Genomic DNA, 21829 nt, shown 5'->3' on the forward strand with positions numbered 1-21829 from the left:
AATTAATTAACTCGGGTTCTAAAAGTGGGTCCCCCATTCATTTGATAAATGGGAGAATGGAATGCCAATTGGTAGTTGCTCAGCCTTCGCCTATTTTAAACAGTCTATTTTTGTCTACATTCATTTAATTGAAGGTTCAAACTCCTGATTAGGAGAGTTGTTCCCCTTCAAAGAAATGCCACACACACACAATTGCACTCCATGTTGAAAAGGTTATGAGAACAAGCTCACACCTACATGCCTCTCATCACAACTGTGCTGCTTCCACCACAACCTGGGGGCACTGTACAAGCTTCTAGTGCTCTCTTTATTATCTGTCCTACAAAGTCCTCACATTTTACTTTTCTGATCCCCGTGAGACTCCTCAGGTGTGCTGGCAAGTGGGAGCTATAGGTCCTCAGCATGTCTGCCCAGGATTGAATACCAGGGTTCTATTTCATACCACCTACATGGGCATCTCTTGAGCAATGCTGACATACCCTCTCAGTGGAGCATTGCAAGCAGTGCCCAGCCAGACCAGCACTTCCCTCTCAGCCTTGCAAGCTGCCACCCTGATGTTATGCATTTTTTTTAATTCTAGCCTGAAATACAAATGTGAACAATGACTTGTTTCTAAGCCAAACCCAAACTACCTGTACTCTTGCAGAGACAGAAAAGTACTTGCAATTAGTATCTCAAAAATATCATCTTTATGAGATGAGATTTTCTTTCAAATAAAATCAATAGGAGGTAAGAGTAGGAATGGCAGAGTAAGAACTGGTAAAAATTTTCTCTTCCATATAAAGCAATGTTGAGACTGGAAGAGATTATGCTGAGTGAAATAAGTCAAGCAGAGAGAGTCAATTATCATATGGTTTCACTTATTTTTGGAGCATAAGAAATAACATGAAAGACATGGGGAGATGGAGAGGAGAAGGGAGTTGGGGGAAATCGGAGGGGGAGACAAACATGAGAGACTATGGACTCTGAAAAACAATCTGAGGGTTTTGAAGGGGAGGGGGAGTGGGAGGTTGGATAAGCCTGGTGGTGGGTATTATGGAGGGCACATATTGCATGGAGCACTGGGTGTGGTGCATAAACAATGAATTCTGGAACACTGAAAAGAAATTTAAAAAATAAATAAAAATTTTAAGAAAACAGGCAAAAATTGTCAGAATAATATTTTCAGAACTTTAAAAATTAACCAATCTAAAACAATCCAAAGAGCACTTATTGAAAAAAAAAAAGATCTGAATCATTTTTCTCTCTTTTTTTTAGGATAGTTAACACACAATATTACATTAGTTTCAGGTATGCAACATTAGTGATTCAGCAAGCTTATATGTTATGCTATGCTTAACATACTCGCAAGTGTAGCTACCATCTGTTACCATACAATACTATTACAATTCCCATGACTTATTCATGGGAAGCCTGTAATTCCCACTTCCCTTCACCCACTTTGCCCTTCTTCCACCTCCCCCCACCCAGTAACTACCAATTTGTTATAGGTCTGATTCTGCTTTGTTTATTCATCTCTTTTTTTTTTTTTTTTTTAGATTCCACATATGAATGAAGTCATATAGTATTTCTCTTTCTCAGTCTGACTTGTTTCAATTAGCACAATACCCTCTAGGTCCATCCATGTTGTCACAAATGGCATAATCTCATTCTTATTTGGAGATATATAATATATCCTCTGTCATATGTGGAATTTAATAAAGAAAACAAATGAACATATGAGAAGGGGGGGAGAAAAAAGGGAGTAAGGAACTTCTCAAACTCAACACCCCAAAAAACAAATAATCCAGTCAAGAAATGGGCAGAATACATGAACAGACACTCCTGTCTGTTCATACATACAAAGAATACATACAAATGGCTAACAGACACATGAAAAAAATGTTCAACATCAGTAACCATCAGGGAAACTCAAATCAAAACCACAATAAGATACCACCTTTGCACCAATTAGAACAGGAAAAAATTAACAAAACAGGAAACAACAAATGTTGGCAAGTATGTGGATAACAGGGGAACCATCTTACATTGTTGGCGGGAAGGCAAGTTGATAGAGCCACTCTGGAAAACAGTATGGAGGTTCCTCTAGATGTTAAAAATAGATCTACACTATGACCCGGCAATTGCACTACTAGGTATTTGTTCCAAAGATACACACAGTTAAAAGAAGGGGCATGTGCACCCCAATGTTCATAGCAGCAATGTCCACAATAGCCAAACTGTAGAAGATGCCCTTCAACAGATGAATGGATAAAGAAGATGCAGTCCATATACACAATGGAATATTATTTAGCCACCTGAAAGGAGTAATACCCACCATTTGCATCAACATAGATGGCACTGGAGGGGATTATTCTAAGTGAAAGGAGTTAAGCAAAGAAAGACAATTATCATATGGTTTCATTCATATGTGGAACATAAAGAATAGCATGGAGGACCATAGGGGAAGAGAGTAAAAACTGAAAGGAGAGACATCAGAGAGGGAGATGAACTATGAGAGACTGTGGACTCTGGTTCTGGGAAACAAACTGAGGGTTTCAGAGGGAAGGGGAGTAAGGTTAGGGGGTAACTAGGTGATGGATATTAAGGAGAACACAACTCATCACGTTGTGATGAGCACTAGGTGTTATATGCAACTAATCAATCATTGAACACTACATCAAAAACTAAAGATGTACTATACGGTGGCCAACTGAACATATTTAAAAAAAAAAAAAGATAAAAAGAGAGAGAGAGGTAAAGAAGCCATAAGTGACTCTTAACGTCAGAGAATAAACTGAGGATTAATGGAAGGAAGTGGGTGAGGGATGGGTTAGGTGGGTAATGGGTATTAAAGAAGGCATTTGTTGTGATGAGCTCTGGGTGTTGTATGTAAGTGAGGAATCATTGAACTCTACTACAGAAACCAATATTACACTATATGTTAACTAACAAAATTTAAATTAACAAATGAAATAATTTCACTAGAGTGGCTCAAAACCATGTTCAGAGAGAAAGTCTATCAACTAATAATTCTCCAGACAGTAAAATGACTCCTCAGAATAAAGAAGAGAGAAAAATGGCAATCTGGGAAGCTCTATGCCTTCATTCCCCCACAGAAACATAGAAAGAAAGATAGACAGAAAAAAGGAAGGAAAGGAGAAGGAAGGGAGAGAAAGAAAGGAAGGGAGGAAGGAAGGAAGGAAGGAAGGAAGGACGGACCAGAAGTTTTCTGAAGCAACTTTGTAGGTGCTCTGGAAAACTGTCAAAGGTTTACAGCAAACAAACAAAACCCTGGACAATAAAAAGCATTTTCAAAAGGCTAGGAAAGTTTGGGGACATTTTACTTGCTTTGACCCACACCCTCCCTGGTATGGAGATGATCTGAGTCTTAAGCAGGTGGCAGTCTTCTTCTCAGTTCCCCTAATCCTTCAAATTAGAGGGAGCAAGAAAGACTTCACTTAAAACATATTGAGTATGTCCATTCTAAGTTGTCTGGGGGCTATTTGAGAGACTCATGCATGCTGAAATTTGTTCATCTCTGTTTCACATACCTCAGAATGCAAGCGGGAAAAGCAGCAGGACCTCTTCATAAAAACTTCAAGATGGGCTACAAACCCACAAACACCTGGGGCAACAGACTACAAGTGGAGATACACAATAAATCATCTAAGGCCAGAGAAGAAACTGGGGTAAAAGTCTCGGAGAAATTAGGATACTCAAAAGCAGCCATGTATACAAGGAAATTTAGAAAGACACACATATACACAGGCCAGACAAATGCTCAAAAAATTCCTGAGAAAACTTAAAGTTTTACCTCAGGCTGATTTCTAACTCAGAGGAAGTCCAGCTCAGTGTAAAGAAAGAAAAGAAGGGCTGGAGGTTGAGTTCAATCACCAATGGCCAATGATTTAGTCAATCATGTCTACATAACAGAATCTCTGTTAAAAAAAAAAAAAAAAAACTAAAAGGTTGGGAGAGCTTCCAAGTTGGTGAATGCATTAAGTTGCTGGAAAGGTGGTTGCACCTGGAGTGTCCACAGAAGAAATACCTAGTGCCTAGTATTTATACCAAAGATACACATATAGTGAAAAGAAGGACCATATATACCCCAATGTTCATAGCAGCAATGTCCACAGTCAACAAAATGAAGAGGCAACCCACAGAATGGGAGAAGATATTCACAAATGACACTACAGACAAAGGACTGATATCCAAGATCTAGAAAGAACTCCTCAAACTCACCCAAAAAACATATAATCATGTCCAAAAATGGACAGAAGACATGAACAGACAGTTCTCCAAAGACAAATGGCTAACACACACATGAAAAAATGTTCATCATCATTAGCCATCAGGGAGATTCAAATCAAAACCACACTGAGAAACCACCTTACACCAGTTAGAATGGCCAAAATCAACAGAATAGGAAATAACAAGTGTTGGAAAGGATGTGGAGAAAGGGGAACCCTCTTACACTGCTGGTGGGAATGCAAGTTGGTGCAGCCACTTTGGCTGTGTGGAGATTCCTCAAGAAATTAAAAATAGAGCTACCCTATGACCCTGCAATTGCACTACTGGGTATTTACCCCAAAGATACAGATGTAGTGAAAGAAGGGCCATCTGTACCCCCAATGTTCATAGCAGCAAAGGCCGCAATCACCAAACTATGGAAAGAGCCAAGATGCCCTTCAAAAGATGAATGGATAAAGAAGATATGATCAATATATACAATGAAATATTACTCAGCCATCAGAAAGGATGAATATCCAACTTTTGTATCAACATGAACAGGACTGGAGGAGATTATGCTGAGTGAAATAAGTCAAGGAGAGAAAGTCAATTATCATATGTTTTCACTTACATGTGGAGCATAAGGAGTAACATGGAGGACATTAGGAAAAGGAAAGGAAAAGTTAATTAGGGGAAACTGGAGAATTAGGGGAAGCATGAGAGAATGTGGACACTGAGAGACAAACTGATAGTTTTGTAGGGAAGGGGGGTGAGGGGTGGGTGAGCTTGGTGGTGGGTATCAATGACGGCACGTATTGCATGGAACACTGGGTGTGAAACAATGAATCTTGGAACACTGGAAAATTAAATTAAATTTTTTAAAAAAGATACAAATTCCCCCTGAACTCATCATATAGATTCAGCGCAGTTCCAATCAAAATGAATGGAGGTTCCTCAAAATGTTGAAAATAGAACTTCCCTATGACCCAGCAATTGCACTACTGGGTATTTACCCTAAAGATACAAACGTAGTGATCCAAAGGGGCACGTGCACCCGAATGTTTATGCCAGCAGAGTGTTTTTAATTGACATAGTTGTGATAGTATTTATACAGAAAGGCAAAGGGCCCAGAATACCCAAAGCAACATGGAGAACAAAGTTGGAGGACTCACACTATTTGATTTCAGAACTTTCTACAAAACTACAGGATACAAAACAGGGTTGTATTAATGATATGATAGTCACATTATCGATATCCTGCCTTGTTTCATAAAGATTTTAACAGTTTTGGGGAAACATTTACTAACCAGTTTGTACACAGGTGATGTAACTGATCCCAGAAACTGCCCCTAGATTTCCTGGAAGTGAAAGGACAAAAGGGGTGCAAAAGGCTGCAAACCTCTGCCTCCTTCCCTTCCATTCAGAATTAACAGCAAATGATCTGTTTCCAAGGGGAATGTTCTCAGAGAGTTCAAAAATATGAAATCCCAAATAACCTTTTCAGCAAAATTGCTTAAGCAATGTATTTGTAGCATCTCATAACATTCTTTCCTTTCATTCTCTTCATAAACTAACCTGTAATACTGAGTTTTAAATTCTCTGAAGCTAAAGAGTTGGTTGTTTTTTGCATATCCAGTGATTTCCATCTTGCTTCATGTCCATTAAGTTTAAAAATCTCTGTTTTATCATCAATATGAACACATCTCTTTTCATTTCATACTTATTTTCATTAAATAAGAAATGCAAAATGTAATGAATTCCACAAATAACCTTTAAAAAGATGCATCTGGGGTGACCACACAACACTAGCACATGCCTGTTCAGGAGGAGCATGTTGGTTCAGGGACTCACGTAAGTGCACATATGAATAGCACTAAACACTCTGTACTCACACAGACACTCACACCGAGCTGGTCCTTATTCTATGGGCCCACATCATAGGAGAACTAGCCAATAGATATCCTCCCAGGTCTTCTATGAGCTGTCCCTATAGGTTTCCTGATTACTATTGCTCTATCTCCTGGAACAAGCTCAGCAGGAGAAGTTGTAGCTCAAGAGTCTCATCTCTACTGGCCCTGGGACCTGCCTTCATTATGTAGGACTTTTTTGCACCGCCCAGCTAGCAGGGCTATCATAGGACATATGGCAGGCCACTGCTAGCTCACGGGAGCTCTAGTCTCCAGAGAGGAGCATATCCTGAGCAACAGGTGGTCAGATTTAGCAAATAAAAATAGAGTGCCCAGCCAAATTTGGTGACAGATAAACTACAAATAATTTTTTAGTACAAGAACTTCCCCCCAAATACTCATTTTTACCTGAAATTCACATTTGCAACCTGCATCCTATCTGGTGACTCTCAGAGCACAGGATGTGACTCTGACCTCCAGTTTGTTGGTGAGATGTTAGCAGACATGAGGTGGCAGAAGCTTATGACCAGCTTCCACACTGGAGTCATGAAACCATTGGAAGGACGAGAGGTAGGTGACCCATGAGACCCCTAAGTTAGCTGGCAGCCAAACCTGCACTGGCATAAAGAGTTAGACTACCACCCTACAACCCACATGATGAAGTTTGTGTTTGGGGTCTGCACCATTATTCTGGCAAGAGATAGCTGAGGTCAATACAGAGAAGATCTCCAGCCCCAGCTTCCCAACAGTCTGCCGTAATCCAATCCTACATGGAGATTCTGGAGGTACTCCTTCACCTTCCAATGATGCCCTGAATTATTCTTGCATTTCAGACCTAAAATTGTTATCAAAAACTGTACTGGGTTTGGTTTTCATTTTTTGGTATGTATTATTATATTTTTAAGCCCTAAAGAGAGAAAGATGAAAGAAGAGAAGGAAAAGAAGGGTGATTTAAAAATAAATTCCAGGTTGGTAAAGGACTAAATCTAAAGAGCAAAGTTTAAAACTTTTAGAAAACAGGAGGAAATTTTTGTGAAATCAAAGAGAAAGTTGAGTTCTTATAAATATCTGAGCTTTGAAATACTAGCCCCCCAAAAGAACACAAAACCATGAAAGATTTACAAATATAATCATCTTAATACGTTATTAAAATAAAACATAAATGGGGCACCTGGGTGGCACAATTGGTTGAGCATCTGATTTTTGGTTTCAACTCAAGTTGTGATCTCAAGATCATGGGATCAAACCCCACACTGGGCTCCATGCTCAGCATGGTATCTGCAGGTTCTCTCTCCCTCTCCCTTTGACCCTCCCACCTGTGCACGCTCTCTCTCTCTTTCTTTCTCTCTAAAATAAATAAATAAATTTTTTAAAAATCATAAATAAAAAGAAAAGATGATCTTCTGGCTTGGAGAAGACCCTGCAACACAGGACCAAAGAGGGTTAACATGAAGAATCTTAAGAAAAAAGAGAGAGAGAGAGAGAAAAGTATAAACAAATCATTGGAAAACTGAGCAAAATGTACAAGATGGCACATTATGAAAAACAAACTTAACTGCTTAGTAAACAAGTGGGAAGAAGGTCTGCTTTCCTGGTCAACAAGGAAATACAAACTTCCTTGCAAATCATGACATAGCATATCACATGTATCACATCTTCTCATGTTAAAGTCCCCTGGCACCAAACATTGGAAAGGTGAGAGGGTAAACTGACACAATTATGAATCTGGTACATCTAATAAATCCTAAGGTGCAGACATTTTAGGAACCAACACTTGTTATCAAGTAGAAAGGTACTCTAGAGAATCCCCCCCAACTCATACCCCCAAAAATCTATACAAGAAAATGCATTGTAAGCAGTTTTTAATAGCAAAATACTAGGGAGTGGGGTAGACATTGAATGGCTACCTACAGGAGAAGATATATAAACTGTGGGATATTCAGATACTGACGTTTTAAGTGAGCACCCCATATGAATTAACAAGAGCTACAGGGAGCCACACTGACAAATCCCAAAAAACAAGTTGGACACACAAAAAAAAAAATCAAGTCAATGTTTAACCACTTGCAAGACAAGAGCACATACTATTTAGTGATACATAAACAGTAATAGTATGAACATGCACATTGGTGATATCAACAGTAAACTGGGATAGGTGCTACCCTAGAAAGGAGGAGGGGACAGGATCATGGCAGGTGGTGGGGCTGTACACCACACTTCAATGTATTTTTATAAGGCTTGCCTTTTTCAACATTAGACCACTGGTACTGTGTGGGTCAAGTTCTGGCTGAGCAACTGCTCTGAGCAGGACTTATTGCCTGTGGGGACGAGGATACCCAGATCTGCAGGGTAAACAGTATGTCCCTACATGGGTATGAATTGACCCTTATAGGATGCTTTTTATATCTATTCATTGGTTTTACTCTGGTAAATATTTAAGGGTTTATCAAAAGTTCCTTTTAATGTAATCTAGATTTTTCTAACATGAAAAACGATATTCAACTGATTTACTTGACCTATTTGTAAGACAATGCATGTTCTAAGACATATATATATATTCTTATATGTATATATATCTTATATATAAGCATATGCTTACATATGAGAATATTTTATATATAAGTATATAAATACTCTACTTTTTAAAGTCATGTAATAATTTTAATTCCTTAAAATAATATAGCAAATGCAAATTTCATGCAAACATCTCTATTTTTATAGAGTTTTTAGAGTTTTAGAGTTATATTAGCCACATTTTAGAAAGAGCATTCATTCAAAATAGGCCAGGAAAGTGTTAGAGTATTCTTGCATTTCTTGCATAATATCTGAAAATTTTCCCACAAAAAAATGGAGGAACAATGCTTACAAAAAATCCAGTATTTCTGAATTCCACATTTATAAGATAAAATTCTTATAAATTCACCTCTGCTCTGTGAGAAATGAGTCAAAATCTTGGTCCACAGAAGCCCAGCAGCTCTTTCCAGCTGCCCTGCTGGGGTAGGGGGTTGAGGGGTCTTCCCTGTTGACTCCACGCTGTAGCCTGTAGTTGCTGGTGGCAGGTCCTGCCAGCTTTGGCGTTCCCAGGGCAGCACACATGGGAGCAGATGTCTGATGTAACTCCATCTCCAGCACACCAGAGGTCAGCCCACCATCTTTGTTCTCTAGATGCATGTTCTGTTGTCACTCTTCTCACTAGGTCAGTCAGAAAGAAAGCACTCTTGATGAAAAGCAAACTGGGAATATTGTTTGCACCTTGAGGAATCCATATGGAATCCAGTCAGTCTCTCTCTACCCTTGTTATTTTTTGGCCTCTTATAATGGAGCCCTTCCAGTGTTCCAGCATTCTATATCACATGGGAAACAGTGTATGCTCAACTCTAAGGATGAACATTGTAGCACATTTCACACTAGTCATGACCTAAGTATTCAACAAGAAAGCATTAGGTAAGTAAGTTACAATATGTGCATAGTATAAAATACTATACAACTAAAAATGCTCTAAAAGGATACTGATTTATAGTGGGAAATATTAAGGATACAGAAAAACACGGATAGAGCAGGATATTTTTCTTGAAATAAATATATACATAGCATATGCATAGAACGGGACACCAGAAAGACCCAGCCTCCAAAACATGACCATCTCTGTGTGGTAAGGGCTTTCTCCTTTTTTTCTGACTATGTTATGGTTTTATGGGTTTTTGCATCCAGCAAATTAATACTTTTGCAATGAGAAAATAATAATACTTATTATAAAAATGAAAACAATTACTCATTGAAAGTAATACAGTAATTGAAAGTGAAATTTTAAAAAAAAGTTATGAGGTCCTACTCTTTGGATTACATTTATAACCATTACCATTTTATTCTTTTACATTTGCCAGCTTCCCATGACTCCAGCAATGACCTCTGATTTGCAGCAGAATGGTTTGCTATCAAGGGTTGCTATGAAGCCAAAATTCATTGTGAGCTTTGGTTAAGGAGGATTTGCAAAATGAGAAGCAATGTTCACAACCCATAGTTGGAATCGGTACAATACATGGGCCTGCCATTCTTTGTGGCTCACTCATCAGTAAGGAGAAGGTAGAGTGTTAGTAGAATGTGCCTCTATCAAAAATTAAAAAACATTTTAGTTTCATGCAATTGTTTCCATTGTCTAGTAAGTACAAAATCCACATGCATGTATGAACTACAGAATACAAATTTTACAACTTTCCTGATTCTACCTATGAGTTAATGCTCTCATATTTGCATTTAAAATAATGATTCAGATTATGAGACTGAAGCTGAGAATACTTCCCTTTAGATCAGGAACACGACAAGTATCCCCACTCTCTCCAATATTATTCACCATAGTACTGGAAGTCCTAGCAACAGCAATCAGACAACAAAAAGAAAATTGGCAAGGAAGGAGTGAAACTCTCTCTTCACAGGTGACATGATACTTTACATGGAAAAAACAAAAGACTCCACCCCCAAATCACTAGAACTCATACATCAATTCACTAATGTGGCAGAATACAAAATCAATTCACAGAAATGAGTTCCTTTTCTATACACTAACAATGTAACTGTAGGAAGAGAAATTAGGGAATTGGTTCCATTTATAATACCACAAAAATCCTTAAGATACTTTGGAATAAACCTAACCAAAGAGGTAAGGGATCTATACTCTAAGAACTGCAGAAAACTTATAAAGAAAAATGAAGAACACACAAAAGATGGAAAAACATTCCTTGCTCATGGATTGGAAGAATAAACATTGTTAAAATGTCTCTGTTGCCCAGATCAATCTATACTTTCAACGTGATCAAAATACCAATGGCATTTTTCAAAGTGCTAAAAAAAACAATCCTAAAATTTGTGTGGAACCAGAAAAGACCCCAAATCACCAAGGAAATGTTGAAAAAGAAAAAACAAAGCTGGGGACATCACGTTGCCTGATATCAAGTTATATTACAAAGTTGTGATAATCAAGAAAGCACAGTACTGACACAAAAACAGACACATAGATCAATGGAACAGAGTAGAGATCCCAGATATGGACCCTCAACTCTATGGTCTACTAATCTTTGACAAAGCAGGGGGAAAAACATCCAGTAGAAAAAAAGACAGTCTCTTCCACAAATGGTGCTATGAAAATTGGATAGTTATACACAGAAGAAAGAAACTGGACCATTCTCTTACACCATAAACAAAGACAAACTCTAAATGGATTAAAGACCTCAACTGAGACAGGAATCCATCAAAATCCTAGAGGAGAACATAGGCAGTAACAATTTCGACATCAGCCACAGCAATTTATTTCAAAACACGTCTCCAAAGGCAAGGGAGACAAAACCAAAGATGAACTTTGGGGACTTCATCAAGATTAAAAGCTTCTGCACAGCAAAGGAAACCATCAAACAAAATGGAATGGGAGAAGATATTTTCAAATGACATTACAGAAAAGGACTTGTATCCACAATCGGTAAAGAACTTCTGAAACTCAACACTCAAAAAACAAATAACCCAGTCAAGAAATGGGCAGAAGACATGAACAGACACTTCTCCAAAGAAGACATACAAATAGCTAACAGACACATGAAAAAATGCTCATCATTAGCCATCCATGAGATTCAAACCAAAACTACATTGAGATACCATCTTACCCCAATTAGAATGACCAAAATTAACAAGACAGTAAATAACCAGTGTTGGAGAGGATGTAGAGAAAGGGGAACTCTCTTACACTGTTGGTGGGAATGCAAGTTGTTGTAGCCACTTTGGAGAACACTGTGGAGATTCCTTAAGGAATTAAAAATAGAGCTACCCTATGACCCTGCAATTGCGCCACTGAGTATTTCCCCCAAAGATACAGATGCAGTGAGAAGAAGGGCCATCTGTACCTCAATGTTCATAGCAGCAATGGCTACAGTCGCCAAACTGTGGAAAGAGCCAAGATGCCCTTCAACAGATGAATGGATAAAGAAGATATGGCCCATATATACTATGGAGTATTCTCCATCAGAAAGGATGAATACCCAACTTTTGTATTAACATGAACAGGACTGGAAGAGATTATGCTGAGTGAAATAAGTCAAGCAGAGAGAGTCAATTATCATATGGTTTAGTTTATTTGTGGAGCATAAGGAATAACACGGAGGACATTGAGAGTTGGAGAGGAGAAGTGAGTTGAGGGAAATTGGAGGGGGAGATGAACCATGAGAGACTGTGGACTCTGAGAAACAAACTGAGGGTGTTGGAAGGGAGTGGGGTGAAGAGTGGGTGATCCTGGTGGTGGGTATTAAGGAGGGCACATATTGCATGGAGCACTGCACTGGGTGTGGTGCATAAACAATGAATCTTGGAACACTGAAAAATAAAATAAAATAAAATAAAATATTTTATAAAAGAACTTCTCTGCTTCCACAACAGCCAAACACCCCCTGTCCCCACTCCCTTTCCCAGCTGAGAGATTCCATAGTCCAGCAAAGACTCTCCTCTTATTTGCCCCAACTCATTGTGTCAAGCTCACCTGTTATGTGAGCAATATGTGAGTTTGCTATTGCTGCGTAACAAATCACTACAAAACTGGTAGCTTAAAACAACACATTTATAATCTCAGAAACTCTGGGGCAGGCTTCACTGGATCATTTACTTAGGATTTCAAGGTGTAATCATGCTGTGTTATCATCTAGAGGCTCAACTACAGGAAAAATCTGCTTCCAGAATGACCCAATGTTGGCAGAATTCAATTGCTGGTGCTACAGGACTGAAGGCCCTGGCTTCTTGCTAGTTGTTGACCAGAGACCACACTGAGCTCTCAGAAGCTACCCTCACCTTCTACAGGATTCCTGAAGTTCTGTGCCATGTGGACTCCCCAAACATGTCCACTTCATCAAGAACAATGAAGAGTCTCCAAAGTGAGTCAACTAAGAAGACAAAATTTTACATATTGTAGCATAACCATGGGATTGACATCCCATCGTCTTTGCTCTATTTTACTGTTTGGAAGTGAGTCATAGATCCTACCCTACCCTCAGGGGAGGGAACTACAAAAGGGAATGACCACCAGGCAATGAGGATCATGGGGACTACCCTTGGGTCTGCATGCTACCCATGAAAAATCTCAAAAGACTGGCTTTCCTGTCCTGTGTCACCATCCAAGCAGCTGACTATAGCCATAAAGAACCTTCTGTGGTCCTGACATTCTGATGTGACCTCCATATGCAGTGTTCCCACTGGGTCCTAAAACTGCCCAGTGATTTTAACATATCTCCCAAGACAATTTTCACTCCTGTTCTCCTCCAACTTCTCCTTTAACATCCATTATGTCCTCTCTCCCTTTCAATCTCAGCTATTGCCCTTGCCTCTTCCTTCCTACACTAACTGAGTCAGCCAGGGTCCAAGAAGGAAATAGAAGCTTCTCTGAATACATAATCATAGAAACTGGTAACACAGGAGATGGACATGGTGAGATGCTATCTAGAGGCTAGAGAAGAGTGGCAGCAAGAAAATTTCCAACCCACCATAGCTAAGGAGCAGAGGGAGAAGGTGAGTGCAGAAACTATGCTGAGCCTTTCTGGAAGAAGCTGGAGTCCAAGAAGAGATGCCCCCAAAAGCAGGGTGGAATGGGAAGAAGTACCAACTTGCCCCCTCTACCTCCATCAATCTCCCGGCAGAGCTTCCCAAACTCAGCAGGAAGATACTGACCTGAGAGCCAAAGTATGAGCCAGAAACTGAGATTTAGACATGAGTAAAGTGAGGGTGATGAATGTCTCCAAGAGCAAAAAGTCCCAGAACTGGCACACTGACAAAACTAGAAGCAATGAGAATAAAATGTCCAGCCTCCTTAGTACATGCCTGCCTGCAACACTACTGGGTACGCTGGAGCCCACCCACTCTCACCGACTCAGACTGTGCTGTTGCAATTCTCCTCTCCTGAATCATTCAGGCCACAATGGAAACATAAAGTGATATCTGCCAAAACTAAAAAGATACATCTCCAGGAGGAATTAAGATGGCAGAAGATTAGAGGATCCTAAATTTGTCTTGTCCCTCAAGTACACCCAAATAGCAAATAATTCTGAATACCAAGAACAGAGCACAATATCAGAACTTATGAGGAAGTGGTGATGCAACATGGGGGCTTAAGTGGGTAGGAGAAGAATCAATGAAACAAGATGGGATTGGGAGGGAGACAAACCATAAGTGACTCTTAATCTCACAAAACAAACTGAGGGTTGCTGGGGGGAGGGGGGTTGGGAGAAGAGGGGTGGGGTTATGGACATTGGGGAGGGTGTGTGCTTTGGTGAGTGCTGTGAAGTGTGTAAACCTGGTGATTCACAGACCTGTACCCCTGGGGATAAAAATATATGTTTATAAAAAATTAAAAAATTTTTTTAAAAGTCTACTACAGTGGGAGACATGCCTGGCTTAAAGGTGCCCAGGTGGTGAAGTGGGGGCAGAATCCCAGGTGTGACACCATGGTCTGAAGATCCCCCTGGTCACAAGAAGAATGGGTGGTGCCTAAGTGCTGCACTGTTACCAGGCATAGGACCATGGAAGCTGGCTGAGAACAGTGAGTCTAGTTTCGGGCTTTCTGCTCTGTATTGCCATAAACTGCAAACCACTGTGTGGTCATGGGATCTTGCCTGGGACAGGTCTAGCACGTGGCAGAATCATGGGGAGACCCTCCCCAGGAGCAACAATGAAGGCCTATGTCATAGGAGTCCCTAAAATTTATAGTTTTAAAACTCAGTCACGCACTTGAGATAAAAGAGCTCAGACACAGGCAGGAAGAACACAGGGTTCTGATGAAACCAGGGAGACAAGAATGATTGATTGTTCTTCTGTAAGGGCTCACTAAAGAGTGGAGGGTGTGAATTTTCAGCTCCAGGATGAAAGAATGGGGTGCCACCATATTCATTCTGACTATCAGTACTGAAAGCCTTCAGGCAGCAAAAGAGTTTCACCTAGTGGAGTCTGGAGCCTCTTATACCAAGCCATTCCTCCTAATGCCCTGGAAGCATATTTCCACTATGGCAAGTCCACCTGAGAATCAGCACAACAGGCTCCTCCCCGAGAAGACCAGTATAAACCACTTGCTCCCACAAAGTTTACTGAGTGTAGAGGGATGCAAATCTTCAGGTCTAGAGGAAAATAGTATCTAGCCTCCTTTGTACTTTAGTTCTTTATTTTTATGGTTATTTTCTCCTTTATTTTCTTTTTTGTTATTTTATGGTAATTTTTTAATTTTTTTTTAAAGTTTATTTATTTATTTGACAGAGAGAAATCACAAGTAGATGGAGAGGCAGGCAGAGAGAGAGAGAGAGAGAGAGAGAGAAGCAGGCTCCCTGCCGAGCAGAGAGCCCGATGTGGGACTCGATCCCAGGACCCTGAGATCATGACCCGAGCCGAAGGCAGCGGCTTAACCCACTGAGCCACCCAGGCGCCCCAATTTTTTAATTTTTAATTTTATATACTTTTTGGTTAACTTCACTATTTTTTTAAATTTTTTCTTTCTTATTTTAGGATCTAGATTCTTTTAACAACAGGCTAAAACACACATAGGATCTAATTTTTTTGGTTTTGCTGTTGGTTTTGTTAGGCTTTTTTTGTTTGTTTGTTTGTTTCTTTTTCTTTCTTCTTTTCTTTCCTGGACAAAATGACAAGATGGAGAAATTCACCCCAAAAGAAAGAACAGGAGGTAGTACTCACAGCCAGGGATTTATTTAATCAATACAAATGTAAGTACAATTTTGGAACTAGAATTTAAAACAATGATTATATGGATAGTAGCTGGGCTTGGAAAAAAAAGAAAAAACAGAGAAGACACTAGAGAATCCCTTACTACAAAGATAAAAGAATTAAAATATAATCAGGCTGAAATTAAAAATTAAAAATGCTATAACCAAGATTCAATCCCAAGTGGAGGCCATAAAAATAAGGGTGGACAAAGCAGAGGAGTGAATCAGTAACACAGAATATTAAATTATGGAAAATAATGAAGCTGAAATGAAGAGTTAAAGTTAATGGACTAGGAAGGTAGACTTAGGGAACTCAGTTTCTTATTAAAACAATAATATTTGTATCATAGGAGTCCCAGAAAATGAAGAGAGAGATATAGGCACAAAAAGTTTATTCAAACAAATGATAGCTGGGGAAGGACACAGACATGAAAATCCAAGAAGGACAGGAACTCTCATTAAATTTAACAGAAGTAAACCATCGCCAAGGCATATGATGGTTGAATTCATAAAATACACAGACAAGGAAAGAATCCTGAAACCAGAAAAGGAAAAAAGTCCTTAACCTACAAAGGAAGACAGATCATGTTCACAGCAGATCTGTCCACCAAAATCTGGCAGGCCAGAAGGAAGTAGAGGAAATATTCAAAGTGCTGAGTGGAAACAATATGCAGCCAAGAATTCTTTATCCAGCAAGGTTGTGATTCAGAATAAAAAGAGAGATACAGAGTTTCCCAGACAAACAAAAAGTAGAGTTTGTGACCACTAAGCCAGCCCTATAAGAACTTTCAATAGGGACACTTTGGGTGGACAGAAGAAAAAGACCAACAGCAACAAAGACTAGAAAGGATCAGAGAACATCAACAGAAACACCAACTCTACAGGTAACACAATGGCACTAAATTCTTATCTTTCTTTTTTTTTTTTAAAGATTTTATTTATTTATTTGACAGAGAGAGAGATCACAAGTACGGAGAGAGGCAGGCAGAGAGAGGAGGAAGCAGGCTCACGGCGGAGCAGAGAGCCCGATGCGGGGCTCGATCCCAGGACACTGAGATCATGACCTGAGCTGAAGGCAGAGGCTTAACCCACTGAGCCACCCAGGTGCCCCTAAATTCTTATCTTTCAATAATCACTCTAAATATAAATGGTCCAATCAAAAGACACAGGGTACCAGAATGATAACACTATGAGACCATGAGAAATAATGTATATATAATTTAATACCTAGGGAAACCACTTGAAAAAGCTATAAAAGAGATACATTTAAAAATACTAGAGATACCACCTTACACCAGTTAGAAAGGCAAAAATTAACAAGGCAAGAAACAACAAATATTGAAGAGGACTTGGAGAAAGGGGAACCCTCTTACACTGTTGTGGGAATGCTAGTTGGCGCAGCCACTTTGGAAAACAATGTGGAGGCTCCTCAAGATGTTGAATTTAGAACTACTCTATGACCTGGCAATTGCACTACTAGGTATTTACCCCAAAGATAGAGATGTAATGAGAAGAAGAGACATATGCGCCCCAATGTTCATAATAGCAATGTCCATAATAGCTAAACTGTGGAAACAGCAGAGATGCCCTTCAACAGACGAACAGATAAAGAAGATGAGGTCCATACATATAATGGAATATTACTCAGCCATCAGAAATGATGAATAGCCAACTTTTGGATGAGACTGGAGATTATGCTGAATGAAGTCATTCAAGCAGAGAAATTTAACTATCATGTGGTCTCACTTACTGGTAGAACATAAGGAATAGCATGGAGGACATTAGGAGAAGGAAGGGAAAAAATGAAGGAGAGGTGGAATCAGAAGGGGTGATGGACCATGAAAGACTTGGACTCTGAGAAACAAACTGTGGGTTTTAGAGGGGAGGAGGATGGGTGGATGGGTTGGCCCAGTGATGTGTATTAAGGAGGCACATATTGCAAGGAGCACTGGGTGTTATATGTAAACAATGAATCTTGGAACACTACACCAAATCTAATGAGGTACTGAATGGTGACTAAAATAACATAATAAAAAATAATAATAATTTAAAAATACTACAGATATAATGGAATTACAAAATATGTCCACTTAACCCACAACCTTAACATATTAAAATTTCATTGACTATAAATGATCTGAATACAACAATTAAGACAGAGGTTGGAAGAGTGGATTATAAAACATGACTCAGCTTTGTGCAGTCTATAAGAAATTAACTACAAAAATAATTTAAGTAGGCTAAAATGTGAAAGGATGGAAAAACATATATCATTCAAGAGTTAATCCAAAGAAAGGTCATGTGGCTATGTTGATATAAGATAAACTTCAGGGTAAACAAAATGTCTAGGTACAGAAAAAGAGTCTATAGAATAATAATAAAAGAGTCAATTTATCAAAATGACATGGAAATTTTAAATGTGTATTACCAAACAACAAAGCTGCAAAATTAGTGATGAAAAACTAACAGAACTGAAAGGAGAAAGAGAGATGTACAGTTGTATTGTTAGAGAATTCATTTCTTTCTCAGCAGTTAATAGAACAATTACACAGAAAATCAGCAAGTATATAGAAGAACTGAAGAACATCATTGACCAAGAAGATCTAAATGATATGTGTAGAAAACTCTGCCCAACAACAGCAGAACATTCTTTTTAAGTGCCCAAAGAACATATACCAAGATATACTACAACTTGGGTCATAAAACAAACCTCAGAAAATTTAAAAGAATTGAAACCACACAGTATGTTCTACAGTCACACTCTAATCAAATCAAATTAGAGATTAATAATAGAAAAACAAGCAGAAAGTCTACATTTTTGAAAATTAAAATTAAAACTTCTAATTAATCCAGAAGTCAAAGAGGAAGTCTCAAGAGAAACCAAAATTATACTGAACCAAACAAAATGAAAATACAACATATCAAAATGTGTGGAATAAAGCTAAAGCAGTGATGGGGGGAATTTTACAGCATTAAATGTTCATATTGGGAAGGAGAAAAGGTCTCAAGTCAATAATCTAAACTCTCATCTCAATAATCTAGGGGAAAAATAGCAAAATAAACCTACGGAAAGTAGAAGAAAATAATAAACATAAGAGCAAGAAAATCAATGAAATAGAAAACAGAAAAACAACAGGAAAAATCAATGAAACAAAGAGCTTCTTCTCTGAATTGACAAACACCTCTAGCATGACTGACAAAAAAAGAGAATAGAAATTACCAATATCAGGAATTAAATGGGGAACATTACTACAGACCTTACAGACATCAAAAGGATAATAATGGAATACTGAAAAACTCTACACACATAAATGTGGCAACTCAGATGAAAGGACCAATTCCTCAAAAAGCAGAAGTGAACACAATTCACCCAATATAAAATAGATAATTTGGATAATTCTCTAACTATTAAGTAGACTGCATTTGAGTTTTTAAATTCCCAAAATGTAAATCTCCAGACTCAGATAGTTATCTGAAAAGAAGTTATCTTTAAAGAAGAATTAACACCAATTCTACCCAATTTCTTCCAGAAAATAAAAAGTGAGATACACGTTACAGGTAATTGTATGAAGTTAGTGTTATCCTTATGCCAAAATCAGAGGAAAGAAAGAAAGTGAGAAAGAGAGAGAAGAAGGGAGGTAAGAAGAAAGAAAGGAAGGAAGGAAGAAAGGAAAGGAGGAAGGGAAGATGGGAGGAAAAAAGCAAGGAAGGAAGGAAAAGGGAAATGGAAAGGAAGGAAGAAAGAGAGAGAGAGAGAAGGAGTGAGGGAAAAAATGACATAAACAATGAATCTTGGAACACTGCCTCAAAAACTAATGATGTATTTTACGGTGACTAACATAACACACAAAAAAATTAAATAGGTGTACATCTAATAATACATGTACTGACTCAAACACTGGAAACAATAAAACACTAATGAAAGCAATCAAATATCTATAAATAAATGGAAGGATAAATCATGTTTATGGACTAGAAGATTCAACATAGTAAATATGTCAACGCCCCCAAATTTATACAAATTTAATGCAATTCCTATCAAATTCCAGAATGATATCTTATAGCTATAAACAATATTATTTTATAATTTATATGGAAAGGCAAATGATCTAGAATATTTAACATAATTTGAAAAAAATGGGAGGACCAATCTACAAATTGCAAGATTTACTCTATAGTTATTACAGTAACTAAGAGTGTGTGGTGTGAGCAGAGTCATACACACACAAATCAACAGAAGAGAGGACTCAGAAAGAGACTCGTGTAAATATGCCCAGAGGATTTTGACAAAGGTGCAAAAGCGATTTAACATAAGAAAGATAACCTGTACGATAAATGGTTCTTGAGTAATAGGATATTCATAGGCAAAAGAAAAAGCACCTTTATCTATGTCTCATAATTTATATAAGTGGGTAGAAGAATAAATGAAACAAGATGGGATTGGGAGGGAGACAAACCATAAGTGACTCTTAATCTCACAAAACAAACTGAGGGTTGCTGGGGGGAGGGGGTTTCGGAAAAGGGGGTGGGATTATGGACATTGGGGAGGGTATGTGCTTTGGTGAGTGCTGTGAAGTGTGTAAGCCTGGTGATTCACAGACCTGTACCCCTGGGGATAAAAATATATGTTTATAAAAAAAAAAAAAAGAAGGGAATCTTTCTGCCCTTCAACAGATGAATGGATAAGGAAGATGTGGTCCATATACACTATGGAGTATTATGCCTCCATCAGAAAGGATGAATATCCAACTTTTGTAGCAACATGGATGGGACTGGAAAAGATTATGCTGAGTGAAATAAGTCAAGCAGAGAGAGTCAATTATCATATGGTTTCACTTACTTGTGGAGCATGACAAATATCATGGAGGACATGGGGAGTTGGAGAGGAGAAGGGAGTTGGGGGAAATTGGAAGGGGAGGTGAACCATGAGAGACTATGGACTCTGAAAAACAATCTGAGGGGAATGAAGTGGTGGGGGGGTGGGAGGTTGGGGTACCAGGTGGTGGGTATTATAGAGGGCACAGATTGCATGGAGCACTGGGTGTGGTGCAAGAATAATGAATACTGTTATGCTGAAAATAAATAAATTTAATTTAAAAAAAATAAAATAAAAAATTATTTAAAAAAAAGTTCACTCAAAGTGGATCACAGACTTAAATGTAAAATCTGAAACTACAAAACTTTTAAAAATCAACATGGGGGCACCTGGATAGCTCAGTGGGTTAAGCCTCTGCCTTCTGCTCAGGTCATGATCTTGGAGACCTGGGATCAAGCCCCGCGTCAGGCTCTCTGCTCAGCGGGAAGCCTGCTTCCCTCTCTCTCTTTCTGCCTCTCTGCCTACTTGTTATCTCTCTCTCTCTGTCAAATAAATAAAATCTTTTTAAAAAACTAACACAGGGAGAAACCCTCAGAATCTAGGGCTAGGCAAAAAGCCTTAAACTTGACACCAAGAGCACAATCCATAAAAAGAAAAAAAATGATAAACTGAACTTAATCAACATTACAATTTTTTGTTCTGTGAAAGGCTGTTAGGAGGTTAAAAAGACAAGCCATGTACTGGAAGAAAATACTTACCAATCACATATCCAGAAAGAGACTGATATCCTGACTACATAAAGAACTCTCAGGGAAGGGAAGATGGCAGAAGAGTAGGAAAACCTTAGGCTCAGTTTGTCCCACAAATACAAGTAAACAACCATTAAATCATCCTAAAGACCACAGAAATTGACCTGAAGATTGGCAGAACAAACTCCATAACTAAAGGTAGAGAAGAGGCCATACTGAAGAAGGTAGAAAGTGCAAAGATTCAGTTTGGGAGAGAAATGGATGATGGTTGCTGCAGTGGGAAGTTAACCATCGTCCTGGAGAAGGGCTAAAGACAGATTAATGCATAAGGGAGCCGGCACAAGGAAGACAAAGCTCCAAAGCAACTGGCTTGGAAAGAAAGAGGAGCCAAAACTTCATGAGTTCTTGCAACCA

At 38.7% G+C, this 21829-nt stretch overlaps 1 protein-coding gene across 2 annotated transcripts in view; it reads right to left on the bottom strand.

The window, feature by feature from the left end:
- The window catches only part of OCA2 (OCA2 melanosomal transmembrane protein), a 388170-nt gene that overhangs the window by 351982 nt on the left and 14359 nt on the right, over positions 1-21829 (bottom strand). For both annotated transcript variants that reach the window (XM_045070700.1, XM_045070701.1), the window contains one exon: positions 9043-9311. In XM_045070700.1, coding sequence (XP_044926635.1) covers positions 9043-9290 — 248 coding nt within the window. In that variant the 5' untranslated portion in view covers positions 9291-9311. The remainder of the gene's footprint in view (positions 1-9042; positions 9312-21829) is intronic.

This window comes from Mustela putorius, unplaced genomic scaffold, assembly GCF_011764305.1.
Source record: "Mustela putorius furo isolate JIRA1106 unplaced genomic scaffold, ASM1176430v1.1 tig00003972_pilon_pilon_pilon, whole genome shotgun sequence".
NCBI classification, from domain to species: Eukaryota; Metazoa; Chordata; class Mammalia; order Carnivora; family Mustelidae; genus Mustela; species Mustela putorius.